The 18,821-nt window shown below is 51.8% G+C and overlaps 2 protein-coding genes across 2 annotated transcripts; one reads left to right on the forward strand and one right to left on the reverse strand.

Moving 5' to 3' along the window:
- Positions 1–2,134: 2,134 nt before the first annotated feature.
- KLHDC8B (kelch domain containing 8B) lies at positions 2,135–6,904 on the forward strand. The gene is made up of 6 exons (XM_036267015.1): positions 2,135–2,189; positions 3,136–3,637; positions 4,722–4,886; positions 5,229–5,453; positions 5,547–5,648; positions 6,060–6,904. The coding sequence occupies exons 2-6, from the start codon at positions 3,247–3,249 to the stop codon at positions 6,254–6,256; spliced, it is 1,080 nt and encodes a 359-aa protein (XP_036122908.1). The 5' UTR covers positions 2,135–2,189; positions 3,136–3,246; the 3' UTR covers positions 6,257–6,904.
- A 734-nt stretch (positions 6,905–7,638) lies between these two features.
- Positions 7,639–18,589, reverse strand: CUNH3orf84 (chromosome unknown C3orf84 homolog). The gene is made up of 4 exons (XM_036266066.1): positions 18,485–18,589; positions 14,713–14,826; positions 8,471–8,527; positions 7,639–8,057 (listed from the first exon to the last, which is right to left on the reverse strand). The coding sequence occupies exons 1-4, from the start codon at positions 18,509–18,511 to the stop codon at positions 7,641–7,643; spliced, it is 615 nt and encodes a 204-aa protein (XP_036121959.1). The 5' UTR covers positions 18,512–18,589; the 3' UTR covers positions 7,639–7,640.
- Between the last annotated feature and the right edge of the window lie 232 nt (positions 18,590–18,821).

Consider the following 18,821-nt stretch of genomic DNA (forward strand, 5'->3'; position numbering starts at 1 on the left):
ATTAGATGGGATGAGTCTGGGAGAGACCACAGGGTTGCTCTCCATTTGGCCCTTGCTCTCCATTTGGCATCTTTTATAGCCCTGAGTGATGGACCCTAGACCCATATCTACCCGAGCAAAGGGATCTGCTGAAGAACTAGATGTGAGTGAGGCCAGTGGCCTTGGAGGAACCAACCCCGGAGGGCATCTGTGTGCAAAGGAGAAAAGCAAGAGCCAGATTTTGAGGATGCACTTCCTGGGGAGGAATAGGAAGCAGGGACAATAAAAGACTCAGAGAGAGGCAAGGCAGCCGCAGGAGGAAGCCAAAGTCACGAGGGTTGAAATTTTAAAGATGCCAGCAACATTCCAGTTGAGACAAAGACCCCCCAAAGTTTTAGCTATATATGGTGTTCCATGGTGACTGTGGCAAGAGCAATTTTAGGGGAGCAGTGGCATCAGAGATAAGGTGGCAGATATCAAGGTGGTGGAACCTATGAGAACAGATGGTTTCAAGAGTTTGACTGGAGGGGAGGAAGAAGAGACTGGAGGTGCTGGGAGGTATCTAAAGGTAGGAGACTTTTAAGTGCTTAATTGCTGAAAAAGAGAGTGGAAGGGGCCTAGAAAGGGAATAGTGGGAAATGTGAGGGGATCTGTAGAACAGTATGAACAACCTGCGGAGGAAGGTAACAGTTCCCTAAGTGATGAGCAAGTCAGGGGCAAAGTGGAGTGGGAGGACAGAAGCCTTCTAGGCAGGATCTGTAACTGACCTTGGCACCACCATTTCCATGTAGGCTCTCCAATTTTAACTGCCAGCCTCTGAAAGTGGCTGAAGACTCTTTCTGGTCATGGACAAGGTTCTGCCCACAGTCTGGGAGATAATGTGAGGCCCATGTTCTACACTGGCTCCCAGAGCTCCCAGCAGATTTCGTCCCAGTTGCCCACAGTGGTAACTTGCTTGTTGACACACGTTTTATTGGCTGCTTCCCCTCTCCTTGCCACTCCTTTGCTGGTGATTCCTGGCTTCACTTCCCTCATTAACTGTATGCACTTGCATCTTTGTCTCCAGGTGTGCTTCTATGGAAAGTGAGACAGACACTATCCGTGAAAGAGGATAGTAGCAAGCACACACAACCACAGGAACCTCTTCAACCTTGGCATATTGAGACAATGCTCTAACCAACTAACTAACTATCCAGCCAGGGAAGCACCTTTTCTTATAGGTGGCCCTTGACCTGTATGAATGAGCTGTCAGCTCCCAGACTTAGGTAATACTCTTGAATGCTCAGAAAATGGCCCAGGGTCTGGGTCTGAGGTGGGTAGTCTTGTCATATCAACTTGCTCTTGCTTGACCTCAGAGTTGGTAGAGGCAGGGCCAGGACCCTGAAAATGGGCAGTCACAAAATAAGTTACTTGGGTCCTGGATTAGCCAGACCTCAGACCTTGTAGAATGAGGCCACATTGACCTGCCTGGAAGGTCCCTTGGCCTCTGACTCTTCAAGCTCATCCCCTGCTCAGCACTGCCTCCCTCAACCTCAGAGTTCCTGCCACTCAGGCCTGTAGAAAGGCCTGTCAGTACTGAGGACAGCACTGTCTGCCCCCTCCAACCCCTGCTAACCTCAGTCTATACCATAGCACCTATTCTATGTCCTGCTCTGTGGCAAGTGAAGGGGCGACTCAGACCCCGCACCCACCAGAGGTGCAGGCCACTCCCCAAGGGGTTTCCAGGGGGCGCTGTCCCAGAAGCCTGCGGTTGGACTCCTCCAAGTTCACTGAAAGGGGGGGCGGCGCCTGCTCCTCAAGCCCCTGGTTTCTGCAGGCCCGACTCCCTCCCTCTCCGCAGATGCTCCCAGGCTGGGCCCCGCTCAGAACGGCCCCCCACCATACACGTGTGTTCTACTCACTGCTGTCTCATTTCTCCCCTGCCCAGTGTCGGACCCTAAATTCTGGGAAGGCCCAGTGTTCACTTGTCCATCTCTCTGATCACTCGTTTGCGTGTGACCATGGGTCCGCGCGCCGTGCTCCAGCCATGGCAGGTGCAGGGTTAAGGCGGGGGAATGGGGGGAGGTTTTCCCGAGTGGGGAGCGAGGGGAAGAGGGGCGGACCCCGACCAGCCCCGCCCCGCGCCTGAGCTGAGCCGGAGCCCCGCCAGAGCCAGCGGAGCCGGAACGGCGGACGGACCCCGCGCCCCAGCGGCACCGGAGCCCCGGCCGGTGAGTCCCGCGGGAACTGCGCTCAGGGGAAGTTTGGGGCGCCGGGTGTAGAACCCCAAGCGCGCTGGTCCGGACCCGCCCTCCTACGAGCTGGAAGTTTGAGGCTGGGAGGCCCTCGCGCCAGGGATCCCAGGAGTGTGGCCCCTGCTGGAAAAGATAGGCTGGGGAACGTGGGGATTTGCTGTGAGGGGATGCAGAAGTCTAGTTGCCCATTCCTGCTGGAAAAACTCCCTGGACTCTAGGATCCTAGAGTCCTGTGCTCGTGGGATCCCCAAATCCTCCTCCTCCCCCATTATGGACACCAGGAGGCTGGCCTCTGGGGACCTGGCTTGGGCAAACCGCTGAAGGTAGACCTCAAAGGGAAAATGCGGAACCCTGGATCCAGCCCCGCCCCTCCCAGTCCCAAACACCCTGATCTTGGCCTGTTGCTGGTGGGAATGGATTAACGCAATGGCTCCCAAAGGGGTTGTAAGGTTGTAAGGATACTCTGGAGTCATCCCCGGCAGTAGGTGGGAGACTCTGATGGTTGCCCAGGGCACAATGGAAGCCAGTAAGGGGAGGGTACAGTAGGACTCCGCCCATGCAGAGCACAAGGAGGGTTATCCAGAGGAAGGAAAGTGGCTGGGGTGGAGAGCCCTATCCTAGTCACCTAGCCTCCCATCTAGACCTAGATATGACCAGGGAGCTCTTAGGTGGGGGTGGGGGAGTGGGAGGAGAATCCTACCTGCCCCATGGGAAGGGGAGAGTTGTCGGATGTCTGGGAATTGCCCTCCTTCCGACTCCAGAGGGGCCTCCACTGTGGTGTGCTAGCCAGCCAGGGTGGGTCCTCCTCCTGCCTTTCCCATCAGTGATTTGGGGCCAGACCTGCCCTTAGCTACAGGTTGCTCATTTGTACGCTGAGAGCTGGTCAGTGGCCCTGATCCTTTGTTTCCCCTCTCTCCTCCAGGTGAAGGCAAGTTCCCTGAACTGGTCAGACACCCCCTTGTAACCCTGGTAGAGTCAAGATGAGGCTTTTGTCAGTGAAGCCTGCAGCCTGAGCAGATAGCATGGCCTGCCAATGGAGGTGAACACCATGGCTACAGGAGGTAGCCGGGCCTTTGCTTGGCAGGTGTTCCCACCTATGCCCACTTGCCGAGTATATGGCACAGTCGCATACCAGGATGGGCACCTCTTAGTGTTGGGGGGCTGTGGCCGGGCTGGACTGCCCCTGGACACTGCCGAGACGCTGGACATGGCCTCACATACATGGCTGGCACTGGCACCCCTGCCCACTGCTCGGGCTGGCGCGGCTGCCGTGGTGCTGGGCAAGCAGGTGCTAGTGGTGGGAGGTGTGGATGAGGGCCAGAGCCCAGTAGCTGCTGTGGAGGCCTTCCTGGCTGACGAGGGCCGCTGGGAGCGTCGGGCCACCCTCCCTCAGGCAGCCATGGGCATTGCGACTGTGGAGAGAGGTGAGTGGCCTCCCAAGGAAGGGCCTGCAGGTGCCCCAACACCCTCCGTTCTTTTCTCACTTGGTTCCTTACCCTCAGAGGTTGGACAAGAACTGTACATTTTTCCTGGGTGCCTTGGACATGGCTTTGCCTCCTGTACCCTTTCCTACCTAGCTCTGAGCTGGGCTAGCAGAAGCCTTAACTGCCTTTTCCAGCTGTGAGGTGGGAGGCAGAGCCCAGGCTGGCCCCTAGCATGAAGGGAGGACCCAGCCACTTCCCTGCCCCATCCATTCCTGTTCTCTAAGAGACAAGGAGGGGTGGCCCATTGATTCTCATGGTTATAAATAGTCTGGGGGAGGGGGAGGGGAGCAGGGCCTTGGCTCAGAGCCCAAGTTCTTAGATTGTCCCCTTCCACACACATTAGGGAGACTGAGGTGGACCAAAGGCCAACCTAGCTTGAGGACAGTTGCCACGGAAGCTTCTAGCTGACTGGCCTGTCTCTTCAAGGCCCCCAGGCATGCCCCAGCTGACCCTGAAGGTGTTACATGGCAAGAACTTACTCTAGTGAAAAGGTGGGGTGCAGAGGTGCTGGCAGGGCTCCTGGGCAGAAGGCTTGTGGCCAACACTCCTATCCTGCAGGCCCAAGCCCCTCTCCCAATCCCCCAAATCCCCCAGCTGGTCGCCAGCATCCCTCCCCAGTCTGAACTCTATACTGAGCAGGTTCCCATATGCCCTCCACCCCTGGCTTAAATAATCCTCCAACCTCCTTTCCCCAGGAGAGGCCCCATCTTGTGGCCTCCGGGTCTGACCAGGTCTGGTTCTGCTTGGATGCCAGACTTGGTTGCCATAGCGTCTCCAGGGAGACGGAGACAGATTATAATTAGATCTGCTGCCTCTTGCTCTTCACTTGGAGGGGCCCTGACCAGAGCAGGAATCCTAGTTCTCCCAGCCCCCACTCCAGCCGGGCAAGAGAATGTCTGCTTCTGGGGAGGGGTACCACAAACACATGGGTGCCCAGCCACCCCCAGACCTGGCCAGGACAGCTGTCAGGGTGGGGTGCCCTGGTGAGGCTGAGATACTGTCTGAACTACTCTTTTCTATGCAGATGGTATGGTGTATGCTCTGGGGGGAATGGGCCCTGACACAGCCCCCCAGGCCCAGGTTCGGGTGTACGAGCCCCGCCGGGACTGCTGGCTTTCGCTACCTTCTATGCCCACACCCTGCTATGGAGCCTCCACTTTTCTGCATGGAAACAAGATCTATGTCCTGGGTAAGGGCCTGAGGGATGTGGGAAAGGGTCCCAACATCCAGAAGCCCCTACTGTTGTGAGTTAGCTAGAATCAGGCTTAGTTCAGTATGGCAGGACAAGGGAAGCTTTGTTGGGGTGATCCAGGCTTGTTTGGAGGCTCCGACCTTTGGTGGCCCTGCTGGAACTGGAAAACCAAACCTCAGTACCTGGGAATCTGAGGGGTGGGTGATCCATGCTCTGGTAGGCACACAGCTGGGTATGGGTGGCTGCAGTGGGCAGCGCTGAAGGCTCAGCAACCTGGTGAAGGAGGAGCCTGCCAGGTGCCCCAGGCTCCCTTCCCAGGTGCCCCAATTCCATTGACAGGGGGCCGCCAGGGCAAGCTCCCAGTGACTGCTTTTGAGGCCTTTGATCTGGAGGCCCGTACCTGGACCCGGCACCCAAGCCTACCCAGCCGCCGGGCCTTTGCTGGCTGTGCCATGGCCGAAGGCAGCGTCTTTAGCCTGGGTGGCCTGCAGCAGCCTGGGCCCCACAATTTCTACTCCCGCCCACACTTTGTCAACACTGTGGAGATGTTCGACCTAGAGCATGGTGAGCAGTGGCTGTCCTGGGCTGTCGTCCCTCTCTCCGTGGGATGGAGGGGCGCAATGTCAAGGGCCAGATCTGACCTTCTCTATCCTGCAGGGTCCTGGACCAAGCTGCCTCGTGGCCTGCGCATGAGGGATAAGAGGGCTGACTTTGTGGTTGGCTCCCTTGGGGGCCACATCGTGGCTATTGGGGGCCTTGGTGAGTCTGTAGGGCTAGGGATGGGAGGGGAGCCCGAGACAGGAAGGAGTAGCCTCCAGCATGAGCACCACCTCCTGCCTTTCTCTAGGCTCTCCAGGCTTGGGGCTTTGTGAGTTTCCCCTTTCCCACTCTGTAAACAAGCCAGGTGTGGTCAGCATGGGCCAGATCTAGGGGTATCCTTCAGCACCTGACTGGATTTTGTACCAGCAGGGGCCTGGGAGACAGAAACAGGACAAATGACCACTGAATGAATGGACAGATAGAAATAGGAATGAATACATGATAAATGGGGCAATGAGTAGCAAGGCACTGACAGTCCATGCCTGCTAGGCCATACTCTGGGCTCAGGGAGCAAAAGAGGTGGAGCCCCTGCAGCCTGTGCCCTTTACAACCTCTGTCTCCTTCCTGCAGGAAATCAGCCATGCCCTCTGGGCTCTGCAGAGGGCTTCAGCCTTGCACGGCGGCGCTGGGAGGCACTGCCTGCCATACCCACAGCCCGTTGCTCCTGTTCTAGTCTGCAGGCTGGGCCCCGGCTGTTTGTCATCGGGGGTGTGGCGCAGGGTCCCAGCCAGGCTGTGGAGGCTCTGTGTCTTCGTGATGGGGTCTAAATGCTGATGGGACCTTGTCCACTGGGGCAGCCCAGTGCAAATGTCTGTGTCTCCTTGTACTGCTAAGGAAGCTCACTGTGGCTCCGTGGGATGCGGGAGGCACAGGAGCGGTCACTTGAAACACTGCCAGGGGGACTTGGGCAGGGGGGCTTCATCTTTAGCGTAGGATATACATTCACTTCCACCACCTCATCTCCATTCATTTGTGGACCATGCCTAGCTCCACCCTTGCTCTGGAACCTGCTGGGCCCTCTGTCCAATGGTGAAGTGGGGGGAGGGGAGAGCTGGCCTCATGCCCTGCAGGGTCAGTGCCTATCTGGATTTGACCTACCCCAATGACTATTCCTGAAAAATCCTAGCTGCCAGCCTGCCTTGGAGGCTCCTGTGGACCCAGGAGAGTTCAGAGCAGGTGGGGGACACAGGAAACGGAAGAGTGGGTGAAGAAACCTCCAAAGGGCCAAAGGAATGTTGGCTTTGGGCTCTCTACACTATAGGCTGTGTGACCTTGGGTCAGTCATTTCACCTCTCTGTGCCTCAGCATCCTCATCTGTAAATGGGGATCTCTGAAACCTTCCTGCCCTACCTACCTCACAGGGTTGTTGTGAGGACCCAGGGAGTTCAGATGTGGAAGTAAAAATGCTGCTAAAATCCGGTGTACGGCCCCTGTTGTGGACTCCTGCGTTACCCCTACAGCCCCTAGTCCTCCTTTGGGGGCCTCAGTTCTCCAAAGGATAAGGGTACAGAAGAGCCTTTTAGATCTGGCCTCTGTCCCCAAAGTGTTCTGGTGTCTCAGCCCCTCCTAAGCCTTCGCGTCTTTTTGTGACATAGAATGACCTCTGTTCCCCATTGTCCTGGATGTTAGTGGGTAGTCACAGGACAGGATGACCAGAGCAGAGCTCAGAAAACAACAAAACGCCAGAAGGTCAGGATGTTCTCCAGGTCTGTGGCACACAGTATAGGGAGGGGCGGACTAGTTGCGGCTGTGGCCAGGACAGTCCAGTCTCCTCCTGTCCCAGTTGCAGGGAAAGCAAAGCTGCTAGCCCTTGTCACTTCTTCCAGGCTTTGCTGCCCCCTAATAGGGGCCATTGACTCTGCTTTCCCTGCAGCCACACTGAGTGAAGGGGCTCACAGTTGGGTTTGTTGCAAGAATGGATTTGGGGTCCCAGAACCCATCTGCTGTGACCATGGTAATGCTTTTGGACCCATAGCCTTCTGAAGGCCATAAGCCCTTCTCACTCATTGGCAGGGCTCCCAGGGCAACACCTCCCCTGACCAGCACACAGGCACCATGGGTAAAAGCACCACAGGAGCCAGGCATAGGGCCTGAGTGCCCTCCTCCAGGCTCTGAGCCCTCTTGGGCTGCAAGCACCGACAGGCCATAGTGTCAGCCATTCTTGTTTAATGCTCTGGACCAGTTTAGACACTCAGAGACCCCGCTATGAAGATAATGCTGCAGCAGCTTGGGTCTTGGGATCCCGGGGAGGTTAGGCAGTGTGTTGGTGACAGGGGTCTGGGGTTGCACATTGATGCTGCCACAATGGCCACCCCGGGATGGCTGGCAGAAGTTCTGCTGGTAGGTGGTGCTGGCATGGGGAGGCTGGATCTTCACAAAGTGGACAAGGCGCTGAGGGAGGTCACTGAGTCCTGGGCCTGGCTGGAAATTGGCCTGGTAGGAAGATTCAAGGGGCCGCTGCTGGCGGAACTCCAGTTCACAGGGTGCCCAGCGCAGGAAGGTGTGTCGCTGCCATAGGCGCTCCAGGTCTTTCCGCCTTCCGATTCCCTGCAGTAGACAGAAGGGGCCCTCCTCAACCGTACGGGCCCTTAGCCCACAGTCTTGGCACCATGCATTGCCTTGGGTGCCTCCCAAACCCAAGCCTGCCTGGTAAGGCCTGGCTTGTGCCTGGCCTCCCTAGCCTGAACCTCAGCCTTTTGGCCTGCCTTCATTCCAGGGCGAGGTCCCCAGAAAGTCAGTGGCCCCTAGGATATTTGCACATGGTCAGACAAGCTGGTGGAGGAAACCAAAGCAGAGGTACCTCCGATTGGGGAATGGGCCATTTACCCAGAGGAGAGAGGTTGTCAGGAAGACAGACACCCCTTTGTCTGTTTAAGGAGCCCCCCCTCCCCACACTAGTTTATCCCCACCTCCCCACCTCAACTTCAGCCTAGGCTGGGGAGTGGGGGGTCTGCCCACACTCCTTCCTCTTTCTGACTCACTTTGTCGAAAGAAGTGCGGTTGTCATGCTTGGAGAAGAAGTGTTGCTGTGCTGGCTCCTTGAAAGAGTTACAAAGAAGGTAATGAAGGAAAAGAATGCTTAATTGCCCCCAAGATATTACCTCAGGGCCCATAATGGAGGGAAGATGCCAGGAGCCACCAACCCTAAACTGCCAAGCACCCCGAGAGGGCAGATACAAATTAAAGCAATATCTCACTTCGGGGACTTCTCATCCTGGCACGTAGGCCCCAAACAGAAGCCTCTAGGGCTGTCAATTGAGGGAGAGGCTGAGAGACCTTCCAAGATATCCTGCCATGGCAGGTAGTGGTTTGAGATTTACATGGGCCCTTATCTCTACATGGCCCAGGATTAGGCTTCAGTTCTTTCCTCCCCTCTGTCCACACCTACTCCCTTATCAGCAACCCATGTTCTTGACCCTAAATACCACCTGGAAACTGAATTTTTTTCCTCTAGCTCAAGCTCTTTCCTGAACTCCAGACTTGGTAGCCAACTGCACATGTCTAACGGGCATCTCAAACTCATGATTGAGCTCTGGATCATTCCCCAAGCCCATTACCCCTGCAGTCAGGTCATGGCAGCTAGATCCAGCCAAACACCACGGAGATCCCTTTATTTTATTTTTTAATCCTCACCTGAAGATATTTTTCCATTTTATTTTCAGACAGCAGACAGAGTGAGAGGGAGAAATAGAGAAACATCGATGTGAGAGAGACACATCGATTGGTTGTCTCCCGCATGATCCTAACCAGAGCCGGGGACCAAATGGCAACCAAGGTACGTGCCCTTGACTGGAATCAAACCCGTGACTCTTTGGCCTGTGGGTCGACACTCTAACTGCTGAGCCAAACTGGCCAGGGCGACCCCTTGATTTTTTTTTTCTTTCACACCCTACATCCAATGTGTCAGGAAATCCTGTTGATACTTCCTTCAATATGTGCCCAGGACTGGACCACTCCCTCAGCATGTCCACAGCTTTCCCTGGTCCAAGCTTACTTTCCTCTCTTGCCTGAATTATTGCAAGAGCTCCCACCTCCAACCTTTGCACGTTCTTCTTTCTGCCTAAGATTTTCCCCTACCTATTCATATGACTCCTTCTCATCTTCCTCTTGGGAAGCCTCCCTTGAGCACTATACCAGCAGTCCCATCACGAGTCTGCATTTTTCACCTTCTAGTATACTATATGACCATATATTATGATGTTGCTTATTGTCTGATGTTGTCATCTGTCTTGCTCACCTCGGTGTTTTTTGTTTTTTTTTAATTGTTTTCTTTATTGATTTTTACAGAGAGAGGAAAAGAGAGGGAGAGTAAGATAGAAACATCAATGAGAGAGAACATCAACTGGCCACCTCCTGCATGCCCCCCGCTGGGGATTTGGCCCACAACCTGGGCATGTGCCCTGACTGGAAATTGAACTGGCAACCTCTTGGTGCATGGGTCGACGCTCAACCACTGAGCCACACCAGCTGGGCTGTCTTGCTCACATCTGTAACTCCATCACTGAGGACAGTGCCTGGCTGAATTAAGTGCCTGGTCTGCTGAGTTCAGTTTTGGCTGGATTGGGATATAAGCAATGGCTGACATCAGGTTCCTAAGTCAAAGGCAGGGGCTGGCTTCATCCCAGATCTCTGAACCAGACCTTCAGGGTGGAGCCTGTGGTGTGTGTCTTTAACAAGTTCTTCTTTTGGGCCCTGGCCGGTTTGGCTCAGCAGTAGAGCGTTGGCCTGTGGTCTAGAGAGTCCCAGGTTTGTTTCCTGCTAAGGGCATGTACCTCGGTTGCAGTTTGTCCCCGGCCCTGGTTGGGTCGTGCGGGTGGCAACCACTCGATGTGTCCCTTTCACATCAATGTTTCTCTCTCCCCCTCCTACTCTATCTGAACAAAGAATGGAAAAATGTCCTCCGGTGAGGATAAAAAAAAAAGTTCCTCTTTTGGGACCTCCCGCCTTAGACAGCCAGTGCAGCTCTCCAAATAGAATGAAAGCTCCGGGAAGGTGGGAAGCCAGCTGGTCTTACCTTTCATTCTTCAGAAAACAGGCGGACACCACAGGGATTAAAAACCCAGGGCCTGCCCTGGGCCGGAGTGGTTTTGTGGTTAGAGCATCGGCCCATGGACCAAGGGTCTCAGGTTTGATTACTGATCAAGGGCACGTACCTGGGTTGCAGGTTAGATCCCTGGTCCAGGCGTGTGTGGGAGGCAACCAATCGATGTGTCTCTTTCCTATCAATGTTTCTCTTTCTTTCCCCCTCCTTCTCTCGCCCTTCCACTCTCTCTAAAAACAAACAAACAAACAAAACCCAGGGCCCTTTTAGAAAAAAAAGGGGGTGGGGAGAGCTCTTCAACATCTATAGCTAGACAGAGTTCTTAGACTTGATCCATTAAAAAAAAAAAAGACCCATAAAAAATGGATAAATTGGGCATCAAAATTTTAAAAACACCAACTTTTGCTTTGTGAAAGTCCATGTGAAGAGGCTGAAAAGACAAGCTTACAAACTGGGAGAAAATATTTGCAAACCACATACCAGATAAGGGACTAGTATCTAGAGTGCATAGAGAACTCTCACAACTCAACAGTAAAATAGCAAATTATTCCATTAGAAATTGGGTACCGGCATAGTCATCTCACCAAAGAGGATATGCAAATGGCAAATAACACACAAAAAGGTGTTCACCACCATTAAACATCAGAGAAATGAAAATTAAAACCACAATGAGATATCAATTACAATGACAAAAAAGAGAGACCACGATAAATGCTGGTGAGGATGCAGAGAAGCTGGAGCACTCACACAATGCTGGCAGGAAAGTGAAAGGTACAGCTACTCTGGAAAACAGTTTGGCAGTTTGCTTTAAAAACTAAACATACTGAGCAAGCAGAACAGAGACAGACTCAGAGATACAGAGAACTTTTTGTTGCTTGCCAGATGGGCAGGCGCTGGGGGATTGGGTGAAAAAGATGAAGGGATTCAGAAGTACAAATTGGCTGTTAGACTGATGAACCTCAAAGGGAAGTGGGGAGGGGGGTCAGGAAGAGATAAACCAAAGAACTTCTGTGCATATATGCATAACCAATGGACACAAACAATAGTGTGGGGAAGGTGTGTGTGGGGGTCAATGGGGAAAAAAAAGAAAGGACATCCATAATACATTCAACAATAAAGATAAGTTAAAAAATAAAAACTAAACATACAACTACTCTATGACCCAGCAATTGCACTTCTGGGCATTTATTTCAAAGAAATAAAAATGTATGTTCACCCAAACACAAATGGCTATAGCAGCTTTATCTGTAAGAGCCAAAAACTGGAATCAGCCCAGATAGCTTTTAATAGGTGAAGGGTTAAACAAACTGGTATAAGCATACCACTCAGACTACTACTCAGTAATGAAAAGGAATGAACCACTGATACACAAAACAACTCAAATGGATCTATAGGAAATTATGCTGAGCAAGAAAAACCAACCCCCCCCCCCAAAGGTTGCATGCTCTATCCTTCGAGTAATAGAACATTTTGAAGTGACAAATTTTTAGAAATGGAAGAGATTGGTGGTTGCCAGAGGCTAGGGACGGGGAGGAGTGGAGGAGTGGGAGGCTGGTGGATGTGGTCATAAAAGGGCAGCACCAGGAACCCTTGTGATGGTTGTATCTTGACTGTGGTGGTGGCTACACAAACCTACACAGATGATAAAAAGTTTTAGATCTTAATATACACACACAAATAAGTACAAGTAAAACTGGGAAAATCTGAACGAGATAGGTGAATTGCATTAATGTCAATGTCCTGGTTGTAGTATTATACTATAGCTTCACACAACATTACCACTGGGGGAAACTGAACAAAGTGTAGAAGGAATCTATTATTTCTGACAATTGTTTATGAATCTACAATCATCTCAAAAAATTTTCTATTAAAAAAACCTGGGGATCTGGGGCAAGTTCCACTTGACCCCCAAATACTCGCCCATCTGTCTCCTCAGCTGTGGAATTGTACACAGCCCCTGGTGGTAACCGTTGTGGGAGGCAGCTCCAACTCCGGAAACAGTTCTTACAGAGGAGCATTCTCTATTGACGCCCATTAAGTGGAGTTTTGTCCTCCCAGCAGTGGGAGCCTGGTAAGAAGTGAGGTCATCTCCTCTCCATCCAGGCAGTATTCTGGCCCCTGAGGAGAATCTCACCTACATCTTTGCTTCTAAACCACCCAGGGCTCCTTTTCTGCCAAGGAGGAGCTCAGGCTAGGGTTCCAGCTGCTGAGGCCTTGGAGGAGGGGGAGGTTTCCTGAGAGGGGGCCGAGTTTTTGCATGTGGGGGACAGGGCCCTTGTGGAGGCTGCCAGTCTGCAGCCATCGGGAGCTGAGAGAAGAAACTGGCTGACTGAGGCATGGCGGGGCAGGGACACAGCAATCATAGCACCACCGTGAAGGATCTGCCCAACCATGATCCTCCAGGGCTCTTGTATGACCTTAAGAACAGACAGGACTAGGATTACATTTCCCAACAGTCAGGCAGGTGAAAGCTTTAAATAAATTAATCTGGTTTAGAAGAAAAATAACTTTTTTGCATCTTAATGACATGGATAACATTTCCACATGCCATGTTGAAAGGAGAGGAAAGTGAATACCACAACTTTGAAAGGTTTTTAACAACTACAGCTGCAGTCAGCCCGCTGAAACCTGGTATCTCTCAGCCAATAAGAAAAGTATGCACCTCCCCTGGGCAGTCCGCTAATTGAAACAGATTCAGACCTTGAAGGAGCTACAAGACTTGGCATGTGTACAACCTGAGCCCAACACACACAGATCATGCTGTTTGGGGCTGCTGATGATGCTAGTAAACACTTGATGTAGTCAGTCTTCACTTCAACCAAAACATGTCCCCTACTCTGACCTTGGGGCACAGGCTGAGAGGATGTTCGGGTCTTGGGGATGAGAGTCGTCACTGAGGACTACTATAAACACCCAGCAGGGCGCACCCGGGTTGCTTAGACCGCCATCACTCTCAAAGGGGAGGTGGCCCTAGCGCAGTAGGCAGTGCCAGGCAGCCCTTTCATCTGAGAACGCCAAGGAAGTTCAGTCTCCACAGCATAGCAACCTCTAGGACCCTGCTCTTGGCTTGGGAAATCAACTCCTGGAAAATCAGACGGCAGACCAAGTAGGACCTGGCTAAAGTGTGGGAGCAAGAAGCTGCAGTGGGCAGAGCATGTTCCAGGTACCCCTCCAGGATCCTCCTCCACCCTGCTCTTGCCTAGGAGTCTGATCTGAACGCACTTCTCACCAGGCTGCCTTCCCCCTGGCGACTGGAAAGCCCTGGGAGGACAGGGAGGGAAGGAGGGAAGAGGTGTTTCTTTTCCTGGCACCCTCCCAAGCCAGCCCCCACCTGGCTGTGTCTCTCCACCCGAGATCACTCCTGTCAGGGTGGCCCTCTCCACACCAGTCTCTCCTGGGCTCTAGAAGCCATGCCTTCCCTTTGTTCCTTCGGTCCCAGTGTACTGACCATTTGGTTGTTAGCAACCTGTAAGACTACGTTCCCCTGAGGCCCCCACACTTACTCCTTTCTACGTATACCCTTCTGAGTTCTATTTTGAGTGGGCTTTTTCCTGTTGGGAGCTGACAATGCACCTGGCCCCCTCCTTATCTCCAGGCCTGGAAGCAGTGGAGGCCTGGGACCTGCATCCCTCACCTGTTCTTAGGAAGCCTTTTCCAGCCACTCTCGGCCATTTCTGCCACCTCCGTTTCCAGTCCCCTTTGGCCAGGCATCCAGGTGGTTACCCAGCCACTTCCTATACTTCCTTGACCAGAGGAGCCTCCTCCTCACTCAGTACTGAGCCCTTGGACTACCAGGCTGACTGTGGGCTAGACCATGCAATTTCATGGCATCGAGGAATCTAAGCTTAAGGGCAGTTTTCGGCAAAACTCAAAGCTTACTTCCTGGGTTCTGGAGGCTCTCTCTCCAAAGCTGCTCATGCCACCTGGGCCCCGATTCTTCCCTCCACCTAGAAGGAACACTAAGCAAGACAGTCCAGACTGGTGTGGGGTCCTCTCTGCCTTGTCTGTAGGAGAAAGAGCTGACATTTCAGGGAAGAAGGGCCAGGACTCATGCAAATCCTAGGGATAGGCTGGCTCCAGGTGCAGTCCAGCTGTGTGATAGAGCTGAGGATGATGCTCTTGGGGCCTGAGAGAAGCAGAAACTGGCCCAGCCACCCAGCTGCTCCCAAGGCTGCCTTGTACCTGACTTCGCTGCAGGAACACTGCCGGAGGCTGGGGCTTGGCTGCAAGGCGGTATTCTTGAGCACTTTCACTCTTGAATTGGCCTCTGTAGTGCCCATAGAAGCCATTGCTGTGCTATAATAAGGCAGGCATGAGGGTGAATGCTACCTAAACCCCACTTCTGAGCCTTAGACCTCAGAGCCCCCAAAGGCTAGACCTCAGAGGCTAGAAGCCTCTCTTGGAGTTTCTGACAAAATAGAAGGGATCTGAGGTGGAGGGGACACCCCTGGAGAAGGGCCTGCAGAGAGGTATCTCTCATTCATCATTAAAACAGTTGGCCAGCCTGGCTGGTGTGGCACAGTGGCTGAGCATCGACTCATGCACCAAGAGGTCACCAGTTCGATTCCCAGTCAGGGCACATGCCCAGGTTGTGGGCCTGATCCCCAGTGGGGGGGGCATGTAGGAGACTGCCAATCGATGTTCTCTCATCGATGTTTCTATCTCTCTCTTCCTCTCCCTTCCCCTCTCTCTCAAAATTAAAAAAGAAAAAAATTAAAAATAATTAAAATATGCCCTGGCCAGTTTGGCTCAGCAGTTAGAGCGTCGGCCCACACACCAGAGAGAACCGGGTTCGGTTCCTGCTAAGGGCATGTACCTCAGTTGCAGTTTGTCCCTGGCTCCAGTTGGGGTCGTGTGGGTGGCAACTAGTCGATGTCTCTCTCTCACATTGATGTTTCTCTCTCTCTCTCTTCCCCTCCCTCTCCCTCCCACTCTACCTGAGGATAGATGCAAAAGTGTCCTCGGGTGAGGATTAAAAAATAAAATAAAATAAAAAATAATTAAATAACAACAACAAAAAAATAGTTGGCCAGCCCGGCCTGTACGGCTAAATGGTTGAGCTTCAACCCATGCACCAAGAGGTCACTGGTTTGATTCCCAGTCAGGGCACATGCCCAGGTTGTGGGCCCAATTCCCGGGGGGGGGGGGGGCATGCAGAAGATAGCCAGTCGATGTTCTCTCTCATTAATGTTTCTATCTCTCTATCTCTCCCTTCCTCCCTCTCTCTATAAAAAAAAATCAATAAAGAAAAAAAACAGAAAACAAAGAAAACAGTTGCCCAGCTATGCTGGCCCATTTGGGAGGGATATATGTATGTAAGGAAGGAGTTTGTCTTGCTTTTTTTGTGTTTGAATACTTTTTTATTTTTTTTAATTTCATGTTTGTCTTTCTCTCTTCTTTTTTCCTCTCTTTTTTTAAAACAATTAAAACTTTATTGACATTTTGAGAGAGAGAGAGATCGATTTGTTGTTCCATTTATTTATGCATTCATTGGTTGATTTTTTTTTTTTTTTTTTTTGCATTTATCTTCAGATAGAGCGGGAGGGAGGGAGGGGTGAAGAGAGAGAAACATCAATGTGAGAGAGACATATCGGGTGGCCACCACCCACACGACCCCAACCAGGGTCGGGGACAAACTGCAACCAAGGTACGTGCCCTTAGCGGGAACCAAACCTGGGACTCTCCGGTTCATAGGCCGAAGCTCTAACCGCTGAGCCAAACCAGCCAGGGCCATTGGTTGACTCTTGTATGTGCCCTGACTGGGAATCAAATCTGCAACCCTGGTGCATTGGGATGACACTCAACCAACTGAGCCACCCGGTCAGGTCATCTCTCTTTCTTTAATAAGGTCCTAACATGGGCTAGAAAGATAGCAGTGAAAAGATCGAAAGATCCTGGCCCCTATGAACCTTCCTTCTGTGAAGGTGTCAAACACAGTGAACAGGGTCAGGGAAGAAATAGCCTGATAACTAGATCAAGAGTGACAGGTAACAGGGACAGCTCTTCATGGCAATGGGGGTGGAACCTGGACATGAAAAGGAGTCAGCTATGTGAGGAACAGTGGAAGAGCCTTCTATGTGGTGGGAACTTAAGTGCAAGTGTTCAGAGGAGGGAGGGAGAGAGGGAGAGAGAGAGAGAGAGAGAGGGAATGAGAATGAAAGAGATGAAGAATAGCCCTGGCTGATTTTGTTCAGTGGTTAGAGCATTGACCTGTGGACCAGAGAGTCCTGGGTTCGGTTCCTGCTAAGGACATGTACCTCGGTTGCAGTTTGTCGCTGGCCCCGGTTGGGGTCCTGTGGTGGCAACCACTCGATGTGTCTCTCTCACGTCTATGTTTCTCTCTCTCTCTTCCTCCTTTTCTCCCTTGCTCTATCTGAAGGTAAATGCAAAAATATCCTCGGTGAGGATTTAAAAAAAAACTAAAAAAAGAAAGAGATGAAGAATAAAAGAAGAGGCCTTATGACTAAAGGACTGTGAACAATCTGGGGAGAAGTGAGGTGAGGTCAGGGAGCGACAGGGCCTAGACTGGGTTAGGACTATGGATTCTCTTTTAAGAGCAAGGGAAGGGACCAGACAAGTTCTAAGTTGGGGTGACCAGTGCAATGAACAGTTTTGAGAACAGGGGCACTGTCTAGTGGTATGGTCCTTCCCTGGGAGATCTGAGAAGTTCCCTTCACTGTCCTCCCCTCAAGGTTGTTTATTTTTCTAAAAAAATTTTTTCTTTATTGAGTTTTCAGAGGGAGAGAAAGGGAGAAGGAGAGATAGAAACATAGATGAGAGAGAACATCGATTGACCACCTCCTGCATGCCTCCCACTAGAACTGGACCCAAAACTTGGGTATGTGTCCTGACTGGGAATCAAACTGGCAACCTCTTGGTGCACAGGTCGAGCTCAACCACTGAGCCACACCAGCCGGGCTCTCCCTTCAATGTTAATAAATAGATCAAAGGTCCCTGAAGAGCAAGGATTGAATGGATCCATCTTCTGCATCAGTGCAAAGTCATAAACACTGTTTGCCACATACTCTGCTTTCTTGGGGCAAGAAGGGCACACTCTGAAATTTGAGCACCTAAGGAATGAACTTTTCTAAAGAAGTACTTCAGCAACAGATACCTCTGGAGAGAATTTCAGAGATAGGGACTGGCAGAAGACAGAAATGAGCATCAGTGATTCTAAGAAAAAGCTATACTGTGCTGTTATTAGGCAAACACCCTCTGGACATGGATTTCTGGCCATGGAACTCCTGTGGCCCATCCTTCTTGTCCTGAGTGTTCCCTGGAGAGGATGGTGTGTCTGGTCCTCCATTATCATAGTGCTGAGCAGAAGGAACCTGTCCCAAGCCAGCCTTTGGCCATCACAGTGGGATCTTAAACTGGTAAGCTCATCATTTTTTCATCCCACTGAAGGCTGGGTTATCCAACTTTACTGTCTATCCTTCTACTATCTGCCGAACACCCCTTGTCTCTGGACCGCAGGTCAATGCTCTAATCACTAAGTCAAACTGGCCAGGGCCACCCCTTGCTCTCTATTCAGTTTAGTTCAACAGTATTTACTGGATCTTTGTTGTATTCCAGGCACGGGGCTGGGCATGGGATATATAGACGGAGGAAAACAGCATTTTCCCTCAAGATCTTTCTAGTCTAGAAAGCAGTCAAACTCCAGAAATTTGGGGGAATCAAGCATAGGCCCGGGAATAAATGGGGTGGCTAAAGGACTAGGAGTTTAGCTGGTTAGCATGAGAACAGGACCCCTGGAAGGGGGCATCATGTTAGAAAGACCAAGTAGGCTCCAGGGGTAACCTCAGGATGGCAGAGGGTGAGTGGGTAGTTCAGGGTCCTCCGCCAACCTGGATGCTGGATGAAACCCTTCTCACTTTACTTTCATGATTCATACAAATTTCAGGTACTACACTAGGGCCAGGGACCAGGATTAACTATAAAAACACACTCTTACCCAGGAGCCTACTAGAGCACTTTGCATCTTTCCAGGAAAGGAACAGTAAGGCAAACTTTCCTCTTGTCTTTTTGAGGCTATCTGAGAATCTCAGGAGATCAACTTCTTGTTGCTTAGTGACAAAGGGAGATTGTGACTGCACAATGCTGCTTAGTGGTGAGGCAGCATCTAGCCTGCTACCCCTTTGTGCTTCCTGCTCTGTTTTTACTTCCCTCCAGAGAGAAGTCTGCCCCTCTGTATTAACAGCCTGAGAGAGTCCTTATATATAGAAACACATGACCCTCCACTGTGGAGTCTGATGAATTCATGGTCAATGAAATATTAAAGAACATTCAGA

This window comes from Molossus molossus, unplaced genomic scaffold, assembly GCF_014108415.1.
Source record: "Molossus molossus isolate mMolMol1 unplaced genomic scaffold, mMolMol1.p scaffold_m16_p_18, whole genome shotgun sequence".
In the NCBI taxonomy this organism is placed as follows: domain Eukaryota; kingdom Metazoa; phylum Chordata; class Mammalia; order Chiroptera; family Molossidae; genus Molossus; species Molossus molossus.

Bases quoted from the DNA above. Each gene is read 5' to 3' on its own strand.
- KLHDC8B (XM_036267015.1), top strand. From the start codon at position 3,247: ATGGAGGTGAACACCATGGCTACAGGAGGTAGCCGGGCCTTTGCTTGG. The intron at 4,887-5,228 runs GTAAGGGCCTGA...TTCCATTGACAG, and splicing joins AAACAAGATCTATGTCCTGG to GGGGCCGCCAGGGCAAGCTC. The intron at 5,454-5,546 runs GTGAGCAGTGGC...TCTATCCTGCAG, and splicing joins GATGTTCGACCTAGAGCATG to GGTCCTGGACCAAGCTGCCT.
- CUNH3orf84 (XM_036266066.1), bottom strand. From the start codon at position 18,511: ATGCAAAGTGCTCTAGTAGGCTCCTGG. The intron at 8,528-14,712 runs GTACAAGGCAGC...AACTCTTTCAAG, and splicing joins TGTTCCTGCAGCGAAGTCAG to GAGCCAGCACAGCAACACTT. The intron at 8,058-8,470 runs GTGAGTCAGAAA...ACGGTTGAGGAG, and splicing joins ACCGCACTTCTTTCGACAAA to GGCCCCTTCTGTCTACTGCA.